Below are 12,965 nucleotides of genomic sequence, written 5' to 3' on the forward strand. Positions count from 1 at the left end.
AATATTTATGCTGAAAAATAAATGTGCACCTTCTTTACAAGGCAACAGAGGGACGTGGTGGCGCTGCGGGCTAAACCGCAGAAGCCTTTGTGTGCTGCAGGGTCAGAAGACCAGCAGTCGTAAGATCGAATCCACGTGACGGAGTGAGCTCACATCGCTTTGTCCCAGCTCCTTGCCAACCTAGCAGTTCAAAAGCATGTAAATGCGAGTAGATAAATAGGGACCACCTTGGTGGGAAGGTAATCAGCGTTCCATGTATAGCCGTGCTGGCCACGTGACAACGGAAACTGTCTTCAGACAAACGCTGGCTCTACGGCTTGGAAACGGGGATGAGCACCGCCCCCTAGAGTCGAACACGACTGACTAAAATGTCAAGGGGAACCTTTACCTTTACCTTAAAAGGCAACATGTGATCTCTAATTGTGACTGGATGTGCATTATTTATAAGCCATTGTCTAGCAGTTAGTGGCTTAGTCAGTCCAAGGGTTTGGTTGTTATTTTTGCTGTGCAGTTATGGGTGTTCTATATATAGCTTATTTTGTAGATTATCATGGCAGTAATGAAACTGTTCCATAATTCTCAGATGTGCATCTTATCTATATTTCATCTTAGGTTGTATTTATCATGGGTGTTGTTTTATTTTAACACTTTATGGAAAATCTCATTCTTTGGGCTTACTCTGAAAGGTAAAACAGAAAGATCTAAATTTGTAATTGTCAGTTTTACCTGTCATTATAACTGGCCTTTTGTTGTTGGACAAATAAAAGTTAAAATACAGCAAATACCAAACATTAACTTGATCTCTTAGTCAAGATGAATATGTAAAGTCTATGACATAAAAAAACATTGTAAAATATAATTGATGTGCTGATTCAGACCACTAATTCATCTAAGGCAGTGCTCTCTCCTGCTGGTGAAACTAATGAATTGGTTGTCCATCAAATACTGTGAATGCTATAATTCAAGAGCTATTACTGTTCAAATTAAATTAAATTATGATGCTGAAGCTCCATGTGGTAACTTAAGTCCAACGTTTAAACATTGTTTGGTTCTTTAGATCAGATGCATGTTTTTGTTTTTCAACACACATTCACAGATATGGAATGGTAAGTAAAAATGGTAGCTTATTTATTGTGAAAATGAACTGTACTACAGTGAAGAGTTGTATTGTTGGGACAGCGGAAGATATTGAGCTGCAGGGTATGGAGAATCTTACCTGCTCTTCTTCTCCTCTGTGTGAGGCAGCGCTAGGAAGAGTGACTTTTCTGGACTACATCTTCCAGAACCCACCAGCTAGCATGAGCAGTAGCCATTCTGGCCAGACAGCTCTTAAGAGCTGAAATCCAAAAATACTTCCCCTCTCCCATATATCTTGTTTTAAGGAAGAAGCCCTCATAACTGTGCTCACTGGGCCTGCTTTTGCACTGTAGTACTTGCCATTGCAGGAAAGCAGCAATTAAGGCTTACTGGAGTGGCGACAATGTTTATGCTAAGGGATCCTTCGTTAGGCATTGGAAAATGAGGGCAGCAGAGGTCCCCAGAACATCAGTTCAGTGGTGAGGCATTGGGTCAGATGGATGCTCCATAGTGCATGGATGGAGATTGCAGCCAGTCAAGTAATATAGTTGTTGTTGGTGGTGGTGGTGGTGCTGGGCTGCCCTCTGTGCTATGGATGACAGAGGGATGTATTCTGTTGTCTCAGAAAGCACATTGATAAGTTATCTTCATCTGGAAACCACATTTTGAGCCCATTTAGAATTGTGTTCAACTAGAAATAAAATTCAGGTGACTAATTTCAGAGTAAGAGAAAGAATTAATACCTTATTCTGTTCTAAAGATTGGAACTTCTGTTTCCTGAAAGGGGAAAGTTATATGTGGAATCCCTGGGTTTTGATTCAGCTGTTGAAATTGCTTATTTTTGTTTGCAGAAATCATTGTTCCCATGTCATGTATATTTCATAGCAGAGTGTATCATTATGTGGTTCATGTATTCTAGTAGTTCTTAATCTTTCATCTGCTTCTGGTCAGTGAATGTGCAACTTTTTAAACTGTTGCCACAGGTAAAGCCACAGATAAAGATAGGGACATAAAAATAGCAAAGACATTTATTCTGAGAGGCAGATATACATATGACAGACAGGATGTTAAACCAGCTCAGTGGTTTTTGTTTGGTGATAAAATGTAGAGATGATGGAGGTGGATGAAAATCAGGTATGAGATGGTGAATTCTCAGAGCTCATAATAAAGAAGAAGCAAGATCTCCCTGCTTGACGTTCCACTGAGAACCACTTTCTCCTTTGACTTTGCCTGTATTACAGGTCCTCGTTTGTTGTCTTTTTGGAACCTCATTTTAGACATATGTCATTTCATTGTAAAAGCATGAATTATTTTTGTTCATTTTGTTTGTTTTTCCCCTAACCAGGCTGGGGATATCTTTGTTTGATTCATTTTTCCTCTGTGCCACTTTTTAAGGGCCTGTAGGAGAAATGTAGAGTTTGAAATATTATCCTTAGGGTGAGGTGAACAACAACTCTCTGCTGGATGTCAGAAGCCACTGGCAGTTGGAAGAAGCACCTGCTTAAGATCTCAAATAATCTATATTTTCCCAAATGTTTTTAATGTCCACCACCATGATTTTTGGTTGTCTGTAGGGCTACAACTCTTTGGTAAAAATAAATGATTTTGCATTTCAAATGCTATTTTTTTCCAGAAAATCAGTACTGTATACTAATTATGACCCTCCCTATCCCATCGCAAGTTCTCTGTTGTTCATCTTCTTGAACTCTGGTGTGGCACTAATTGATTAATTTCATGTCAAGAAAAGTACTTTGAAGATCTCTAATGTCATTTATATGGGTATTTCTTCCACTATTGCTAATCTCAGGTCTTCTGTTAGTAGCTGCTTTCACCAGTTTATCACCTAGTGATATTTCTTCCGATGGCAGGCCTCCCATACTTATCCGAGGTAGTCTTTGGATGACAGGCGTACAGTCCATTGCAGAGCCACAATCTGCTTGGGAAAATCTGCAGAATGTGTGTTAGAGTGGCATAATCTTCAAGGACCAAGGGTCATTTTCATGCCATAGTAAGGTGAAAAAGTAGCAATTTGTGGATAAGAAAATGGCACCAGTTAATAATCCTTTGTAGACATGGGCCTGGTTTTGACATAATAGAAGACATGCTAGGAGAAGAAATGTGTGTGGCCCGTCAGATTTTGCTGGATTGTAACTCTTACCATCTCCTCTGCATGGGCTCTCCTGGTTAGATCCAATGGGAATTGTAGTTCAGTAACATTTGCAAAGCCAAACATTCTCCATCCCTGGTTTAATGCTCTGTCATTGAGCTTGAGAAGGTTTTAGATTTACACATGTCTCCATCTTTCTTTTCTGAGCAGTAAGAAGGTTAAATTCACCTGCAATTTAAGCTAACTTGTTCCTGAATAGGAAACAACGGTTTAATGTAATAATGGCTTATCATATCAAACCAGAAACAAACAGAAGTTCACATAGGTTCATTTCCGAAGTGCTAAAATATGGTGTTGTTTTACAACCAAATGAAGTCATTAGCTAATCCACTTGTGGAGACTCCACAGTGGAGAAACGATAGGCATAACAGTGGGATAGGTTGTCCCTAGTGGCAGTTGCCTGTGAATAAATGGCCTAGATTGAGAGGTCCTTCTGTATCAAAAGAAGGCAACTGAGTATTCATCCAGAATACAGTACAGTATGTAATACGAGATGAATTCATATAAGTCCTGTGTGTGGATTTTGTGGAGCCAGCTGAAACTCGTTCATTGTTACCAGTTGATTTGACTGGTGATACACTACATGACAAAACACAGTCTAGGGCCAGCTTAGTTATATTGTTATTTGGTATCACATGGAAAAAATGTATGTAATTATATGCTGCTGTTCAGATTACACTTGGGCACTTTTTAACAAGATGCCTCCTGCTGTGGCATGATTGTATAACACATGCACTTTCAATCAAAAAGAAATGTATGATTAAAGTAGCTGGCACACAAGTGGCACAGGTGGCAGGAACTACAGTATGCAGGTTTTAGCAACTCATGTCTTTAAGTTGTTCATGCTGTCTTGTATGAGTTACTTGACTAAGAACAGCTGTATAAATATTTGTTCAACTCTTTTAATAACTTGAATAAAAAGTGCCACAGACTTTTAAAGTAAACCTGTTTACATCTTATTTCAGAGGAAGACTGCCAGTGAATTTTGTGTTTTGGAAAAAGGTGGTAGAGGTTAGGAAAAATAAAATTACTTTAATATTGCATATGAGTATTAAGAATATGATGTGTTCTGGTTTCCCAAGTATGAATTTCAGATTATATTCCATTCCACTTGCTTTGGTTTTGAGAGTGGAGTCAGAACAGAAAATGTCTTTTGTGTGCCAACTGAAATTTCACTGTGTTTGACCAGTGTGGTTCTAAGATTTAGTAGGAATTTTAATTATATCCTAGTAGTATGATATTGTAGTTTTATATGTTGTCCCTGTATGTGGTACTTTCAGTGCATGTGTTTATGACGAAGAAACAGTTCTCATGTTGTTGGTGTATTATTTCAGTTAATGAAATTTTGCATATCTAGACTGAACAGGAAGACTCTCCAGAGGCACAGCCCATAGATGGTGGATAATTTTTATTACTATGGTATTATGAATTGTTCTGCTTATATGATAGCAGATGTTTTGATTTTAAATTTGCACACTTATCTCTGCTAATCTATAGATCCTTTCAGACAAAGCTTCAATGCACATTCTCTCAACCCCATTCATGAAACAGTATCGGGTTGAAATGTCATCTTCTGTTTGTAATGTTCCCATGTTTTACCACCACCATTTTGTTAATGTGCTATCAAGCCATTGCTGCTAACCTTTGGAATTAATGTCCTCCAAAAGGTACTATAATTAACAGCACTGCTCAGGCCATGCAAACAAAAGGCCTGCCATTTCTTCGACTTTTTCTACAAAAAAATCCAGTAAGGAGGAAAAGAGATAACTGTAAAATATATTTGTAGTAACAGTAGGAACCATTTGTCTGACAGTCCCCTAGTATTAAAAACAGGTTGGATTTGGTTTAAATCAAATTGATTCAAATCATGATTTAAATGTTTAATAATTTGAATTTTTAACAATGTGATTTTTTTAAAAAAAATTAAATCACAATTTAAATCAATTTGATTTTTTAATTATTGATTTTTACCCACCCTGATTAAAAATAAAGTTTACTATAACCTCAATACAATAATAGTTCAAGATGATGGCTGTAAGTTGGAAGTAAACTGCAGTATTTGAAACTTTGGTCTAAGCAATGTCTGGCATCTATAAAGAAGCCACATATGTTTGTAATTCAATGCTTTATATCTGATATGTCTTTAGGGTCTTATAAACCGCTATATAAGCTGGTGCAATTTGGAAGCAGTGTTGAAAACCTGAGACTACTTTGCCTATAATAACTTTGTAACTGGGCATAGAACAGCTACTAATGTAAATAGAAAACTGATTTCTTCATTGCAGTGATTAAAACAAGGATTTACTGTCAAAAACAGAAAATACATGTTCTGGCCACACTGTGTTTGAATTCAAGTGCAATTGAGACTTAAGTTATTTTATAGCACTGAGAGCAATTTGACACTAGTCTATCTTGAAGAATAGATGAGCTTAGTCTACACATAACATTAAGCAAGCAGATGTTTGCTAATGCAGTAGGAATTTACTCTGCACCTCCCACCTATTTAGGCCTCATGCCCAATTATCTATCTAGATCGGTGGTTCCCAACCTCAGGTAACCCAAGTGTTCTAAGACTGTAACACCCAGAAGCCTTCAACACCAGCTTATGCTGGCCGGGGTTTCTGCAACTTGTAGTTCAAAAAGTCCTGATTACTCAAAATTACTCAAAACTGTGCTACCCTGTTTTCCCGAAAATAAGACCTAGCCTGAAAATAAGCCCTAGTATGATTTTTCAGGATACTTGTAATATAAGCCCTACCTCAAAAATACGCCCCAGTTAAGTGAAACCCCGCCCTCCACCATTGTACAGCAACCAGAAGATGACAAGACTGTATTTGAAGAAATGTAGATTGCTGCACATGAAAAAAAAATTAAACATCCCATGAAAATAAGCCCTAATGCATTTTTGGAGCAAAAATTCATATAAGACACCATCGTATTTTTTGGGAAACACAGTAGTTCCAACACTTTTGGACAAATTTTGTATGGGGGATGGCTCTAGAGGTGAGGGACAATGAGATTCATCAGTAGTGTCTTTGTAGGACATAATTTGATTCAACACGTTATTGAAATATAGCTATGTAATACATTGTTTTTCAGTATAAATGGGTTTGGGTATTTTAGTCAATCACTTGAAGTGATGTTATCTGAATTTGGCAAAGATCTGAAAGTTAAGTTTTCCTAGATTCACTTTGATCCTTCACAAGTTTCACTTAGAAAGCACAAACCATAAAATTAGGTCAATTAGCAGATTTTGTATCAAATGCTATTAGGTTGCCAATCACTTTCAACTGTATAGTTAGAGCAATGCAATATTATTGTCTGCCAGAGCCAATCAGATACTGAGTACGGTGGTGCCTCGCTAGACAGTTAGCCTGCATGACAGTTTTTTTGCTAGACATTGACTTATTGTGATCGCTATAGCAATTTGCAAAACAGTGATTCCTATGGGGGAATTTCGCTGGGCAATGTTTGGTCCCTGCTTCACAAACCAATTTTCGCTAGACGACGATTTTGACAGCTCCTTCCGTGCTCGCAAAACAGGTGTTTTCGGGACCTAAGCTTTGCAAGACAGTGATTTAAACAGCTGATCGGCGTTTCACAAATCGGCTTTCCTATGGCCGATCTTCGCTAGACAACGACGATTCTTCCCCATTGGAACACATTAAACAGGTTTCAATGCATTCCAATGGGGAAATGCTTGTTGCTAGACAATGATTTCGCTAAACAGCGATTTCAGTGGAACGGATTATCATCGTCTAGCGAGGCACCACTGTAATAGTTTTACATGGTCATTTTTTTATGAATCTGAGGAGACTGTGTAATAGAACTTTAGTTTGCAAACTATTGAGACCCGAATTCTAATATAACTTACAGAGTTTATCTCTCTCACTTCTTGATTTCTTTATTCTTACATTTCAGATAGACAATGGGACCACTAGCGTGCCAACAGGAAATACATTTCTGAAAAATGTTGAAGGACAAAATCAAGAACAAGCAGCATTTTGTGATGCCATTGCAAAGTAAGCAGTAAAACTGTTTATTGCAAAATGACTCTTGATACTACTAAGTGGGATGTATAAATCGTGTGTGCCTCTTTTAAGGACATAAAGGCATGCATTGGTTTTATCCATTGGGCACAAGAGGAAACTTACCGTATTTTTCGCTCTATAAGACACACTTTTCCCCACAAAACAGGGGGGGTGTAAAGTCTGTGCGTCTTATGGAGCGAAGAAAACATTATTTTTCCCTGTTTTCTTCTCCTAAAAATTGGGTGCGTCTTATGGAGAGGTGCGTCTTATGGAGCGAAAAATACGGTAGATATTTTGTTTCATGTGATGTGTTATAATGCATGCTTTGGTCAAATGCCAATTCTGTCTTCTACAGCTTGCTTTTCTTACTGATTTGATTAATTCAGTATAGGATAAGGGAAAAGTAAATTTGTTTGCTTAAATGTCTAATAAGGTGTAAAGAGACCCTTTTCTGATATTAACTGCATATTAGTCTGGGTGTGCTAGTTCTGATTGCTATATGAAATACCAAAATTTTGCCTATACTTTCTCATGTTTGTGCTCTCTGAGTCTTTGAGGATTACAGAAAACACAAAATTTAGCATGAAACACAGGAGTTCCTACTTTAACTAGGGCCTATCTTGGCATGGATTTTTAAAAGTTTTAGAACATTTAAAATGTTACCATCCTGCATGCAAATTAACGAAGAACAAAGATTCTTTGTGTAGTGGAGTGCTTGCTGAGGGGCCTCAAGAAGGTCTGACAGTTAAATTTGAATAGACTGATATCTGATGCAACTTGAGAGTTATGGGTGATTTTTTAAAAAAACTTGGAATTCAAACTGGCTTCAACCCTGCACCTCTGACCCGTGTTAACAGTAGATTGCCCTGCAGGGCTCTGTAATCTCTTTCAGTATAAATGCAGAACTCCAGCCTGGAACAAGAGACATAACAGTGTAGGAGGTTTTATATATTATTTCTTAGACCACTATACAGAGGAAGGAGAAAAGCAATGAATAATGTTTCAGGAGTCTGGTAATTGTATTTAGTTTCAACTCAGCCTGCAGTAAGGTTCTAATTCCTATTGGATTGTAAAGCATTCGGAGCCTGATCTGCAGTATTTCTTGCAGAGTGTCCTGCCAAACGGTTGTTAGATTTCTGCTCTGTGAATGGCATTTGCTTTGAAATTTGTAGTAGCAGAGTTATTTTTTGAATGTTTCACCCTGATCAAGGACAGTTTAAAAGGATCAGGAATTCTTTCCTTTGGTACTGCCAAGAGTTTTTCTGGAAAGATGGACACACCAATGTCCAGTCCCAGCTACATGAAAATATTATATTTCTCCTCTGATTTCTGTAGGCAGCTTCCTGAAGACATGCAGTAAGAGTTTTGCAGTATGAACCAGCAAATGGCATATCCAGGGTTTCTTCTTTTTGTTTTTGGTACTTCTGTAAACCACAAGCTACTCCAGATCCAGCAGTACTTCCCCATTGTGCATGGCTGGTGGCATTTGGGATGTATAAACAATGATCTTTGGACATAAAAATTAAAAATAGTGACTATTATCGCAATGATGTTTAATGGAGAGGTAGGAAAAGAGAGAAGACTCGCATGTATGCACTAGAAATTCTATAACTACATAATTTATTGCACTGTGTGCAGGAACAAACCTTGTGCCTTTTTAATACACTTTTAAAATACTGTACAGTTTAGAGATTTATGGTGTAGAATAGTGGAAGGTGGTTTCAGGTCAGTGGAATATTCAGTTTGTAGTAACAAGTAACCAAGGATTGTTCTGATAGTTAGAGAAGAAACAAGCAAAACAGTTTTTAGGAAAACTGGAATAACTATAAAGGGAGTACTACATTATATAGTGCAAAGGATGAAGTGATGTCACCAGCTTCTTTAGCTTTAAAACAGTGGTTCCCAACCTTGAGTCCCCAGATATTCTTAGACTACAGCACACAGAAAATCCTGGCCAGCAAATCTAGCGGTGAAGCCGCCCAGAGTGATAGAATATACCAGATGGGCGGGAAATAAATAAATAAATAAATAAATAAATTCTGGCAGATTTAGTCCAGGAATGTCTAGGGACCCTAGTTTTGGAACCACTGCAGGATAAGATTGCACTATTAACACAGGTCCATAGCTTGGGGATGCTCCTGGATTAGTCTCTGAGCCTGGATGCTCGGGTTTCGGCAGTGGCCAGGAGTACCTTTGCACAAGTGAAACTAGTGTGCCAGTTGCACCTGCTCCTGGCAAGGTCTCATCTGGCCTTAGTTATGCCCCAACTGGATTACTCTAACACTGTACATGTGACTGCTTCTCAAAAGTGTTCAGAAATTTCAGTGGGTTCAAAACGCAGCAACCAGATTGCTAGCTGGGGGTGGTCACAAGGATCACATAAACCCCTTGTTACAGCAGTTCCAGTGGCTGCTGCTCTGTTTCTGGGCACAATTCAAAGTGCTGGTTCTAACCTATAAGGCCCTAAATGGCTTAGGTCTAAGCTGCCTCAGGAACCACATCTCCCTTTATGAGCTTGTTCAAGTACTGAGATCATCAGGACAGGCCCTTCTGCGAGTCCTGCCACCTTCACAGTTCCATTCAGTGGGCACACAGTCCACTGTCTGTTGCTCCTCCCAGAATTTGGAACTCTCTCCCACAGGAAGCCAGGCTCGCCCCATCTTTGCTGTACATCCACAAGCAGACAAAGAACTTTCTCTTTAGGCAAGCTTTCGCTTAATGACTGGCTACCTGAGTGGGGTTTTAAATGGATGATTGTGCCTTACTGCTTTGAATGTATTTTCGGTACTGTTTTTGTTTACTGTATTTTAGTGTGTCATTTGTTCAATCCTTTTATTGAAGTGTTTGTATACTTACTGTTTTTAGCTCTAACTATTGTAAGCCACCTTGGTTCCTTTTTAAGGATATAGGGAAAATATTTAAATTAATGAATGAATGGAGATTAGACAATGGAGCATAAGGTTGTAATTTACTCCAGCTCATGGTGGCTGTGTGTTGCCTCCAATATTAGATGAAATGTGCTTGTGAAAACCAGTTGCTGGGGAACAAAAATAGGGTTTTCCATAGGCTCCTTGTTGGCCACTTTGTAAACATAATCTTGGACTAGATAGTCCTTGATCTGATCTGTCAGTCCTAATCTTATGTTCTTAGCAGTAAGCCACATTGATTTCAGTATGAATTCCCTGTTAAGTATATTTAGAATTTCAGCATTCTTATTTGATTTTTATGCATGTAATGTAATTTATGTTCATCATAAGTAAGGGACTTTAATGCATACTGTTTACAGGTTGAGGACCAAGTTTCCCCATAGCAATCATGAAACAAATTTAGGCTTTGTGTTGAGTCCAGTCATGCTGCAAAGAAATATCAGTGGAGAGAACTCAAGCATCAAGATCTCAATAGAAATAGAAGGTTTTCAACAGCCAGTAACATTTACATGTGATGGTATGTGCCTCTTGATTTTTTTTAAATAGTCATAGTTTAATAGGATTGTATTGAAATGATGGTTGAGTTGTTAGCACATTCAGCATGTTTTTTAGCTGTTTGTAGATACAATTGAGTATCTACAGTATAACAAAATGCATCTTGTTAGTGCTGAAATGCTTAAGAGAATTTTAAGGCACCAGTTTGTTTTTGAATAGAAGTGATATATAAGTTTGTGTTTGAATAGAAATTATGTATAAGTCATATTTCTGCGTAAATTATTCACTTGCCTTTTGCAATTAAAAAAGTTGGGAGTGTAAGTTAAGCAGTTTATTTGTTAAACTACTGTTGTGACTTTTTTGGAATCAAAATCAATGCCTCATAAAAAACCAGCACTGGAATATATTGAAAACTATCTTTCCTAAAGAGATGTGTCCAAGTGCTGGCTCCAAGCATTTCACATTGTATTCTGGATCACTGTATTTCTTTGCCTTGGTGCTTGCAAGAGAATGGAGGTTACATTCAGAAGGTCATTCACTGGAGCTGGCATTTGAATATTTTGATCTTTTCCCACCAATTCCTATCCCCACCCAATCCTCACCATCTAGCAGTGTTGCTATAGTTGCTTGTCTTTTTGTGGGCATGCCAGGCCTGTTGTATCTTAGCTTGTAGCTATGTGGGTTTTTTCCCCTTAATCAGATTGGTTCCTGGAGGGCAGATCAGCCTTGCTGCTAAACTCTTTGTTGCTATGTCAAGTTTCCAAATACAATATTCAAAAAGTGTATCAAATTGCTTCTGAGCCAAACCTCTCAAGTCTCTGGAAACAACAGACTTTGTGGTGGCATTTTCTGATCAATAAATCCACTTCATGTATTCCTTCTTGCAAACCTGGCAAAGGAGGCATTAAGTTTGCATATTTCATATAAATAAATATCTACTACTGCAAACTCTGTTGAACAGGAAAAATGAACACTGTTAATACAGAATAAAGCAGTGGTGTTTTTATAGTTTCTCTTTTCTTCTGTGTTTCTTTTCTTTGAACAGCAAGTTCTCCAGTTGAGCTTATAATAATGCAAGCACTCTGCTGGGTGCATGATGACTTGAATGATGTAGACATTGGCAGTTATATCTTGAAAGTTTGTGGTCAGGAAGAAGTTTTGCAAAAGTAAGCAACTTTTTTCTATCCATGCTTAACTGTATCCTAGATACTGTAATGTGTAAAAACCAGCTTTTGTTTCATTCTTAATTTGTTTGGGAAAAGTAACACATTTTTTTGTTTACCTATTAATTTTCAGTTCTGTTCATTTGCAGAAGGCTTTTTTCATTTTATGGTACATACATTTGCAACTTCTTTTAAACTGAAAGGATTCCAGTTTTGTTAAAACCATGACCATGTTTACCTGCCACCACTGATTTGTTGTAGTAGCAGAATCTCATTTGTTTTAGAGGCGTATGTATGAGAGTAGTGGCTCCTTACAAAACTAAAGACAGACTATTTATTTTTTAAATCTCTGACCCTGTCATCTTTTTATTTTATGTCACTTCGGTATCATCTGTAACTCTGTTAGCAGTTAATGCCATGTGGCCACCTCTTTGGCATACATACTATAGGAGCAATGTAATACTATATAGAATAGAGTGGGCAAGAGTGATGATGCAAGTTCTTTGTTCCAAATGAAAATATTGAAATAAATGGTCAAGTGGGTATGGGTAGAGTTAAGTTATTTGAGAAGTACAACTAAGACTCCCCCCCCTTTCAGTTAGATTGGTATATTTGCTATGGGGCTGACATTCTAATTCAGGGTAGACACAATGTGAGACAGTGGGGATATTTTCCTTTACTGTAAGTAGTTACAGTGCCTAACATCTTTGAGTCTCCAGCCACAGATGGTGGTTGGAAATTTCCCACTTGATGCTTCAACAGGGGAACATCAGCCAGACTACTCTAACTTCTTTTTACACATGCTGGCATGGAAGGCAGGGAAATAATTCACTCCCAGCCAGAACTCCCAAGGAGCTATCTAGGATGAGGATTCAGCTGAAACTGCCAGCTGAGAATATGACCTTAAGAGTCCATGGTATCTCTGACTCAGGGGAAAAGGGAGAATCATTTGCTGGTATCTCTGATAAGAAATATGGATCACTTCAGTAACTGGGAACATGGCCCTAGGCAAGGGGAAAAAGGTTGTCTGTCACAGGCCAGATTCTTGGATTAAAGCGAACAAGACTTACAATTGACCTCTCTGTAGCTAAAATGGGAAGCCACA

The 12,965-nt window shown here is 38.1% G+C and overlaps 1 protein-coding gene across 2 annotated transcripts in view; it reads left to right on the top strand.

Annotated features, from left to right (window-relative positions):
• Nucleotides 1–12,965, top strand: part of PIK3C2A (phosphatidylinositol-4-phosphate 3-kinase catalytic subunit type 2 alpha) — an 80,043-nt gene that overhangs the window by 18,394 nt on the left and 48,684 nt on the right. For both annotated transcript variants that reach the window (XM_020802958.3, XM_078383874.1), the window contains exons 3-5: nt 7,166–7,266; nt 10,562–10,719; nt 11,743–11,863. In XM_020802958.3, coding sequence (XP_020658617.3) covers nt 7,166–7,266; nt 10,562–10,719; nt 11,743–11,863 — 380 coding nt within the window. The remainder of the gene's footprint in view (nt 1–7,165; nt 7,267–10,561; nt 10,720–11,742; nt 11,864–12,965) is intronic.

The sequence above is a fragment of the Pogona vitticeps genome, chromosome 1 (genome assembly GCF_051106095.1).
Source record: "Pogona vitticeps strain Pit_001003342236 chromosome 1, PviZW2.1, whole genome shotgun sequence".
NCBI classification, from domain to species: domain Eukaryota; kingdom Metazoa; phylum Chordata; class Lepidosauria; order Squamata; family Agamidae; genus Pogona; species Pogona vitticeps.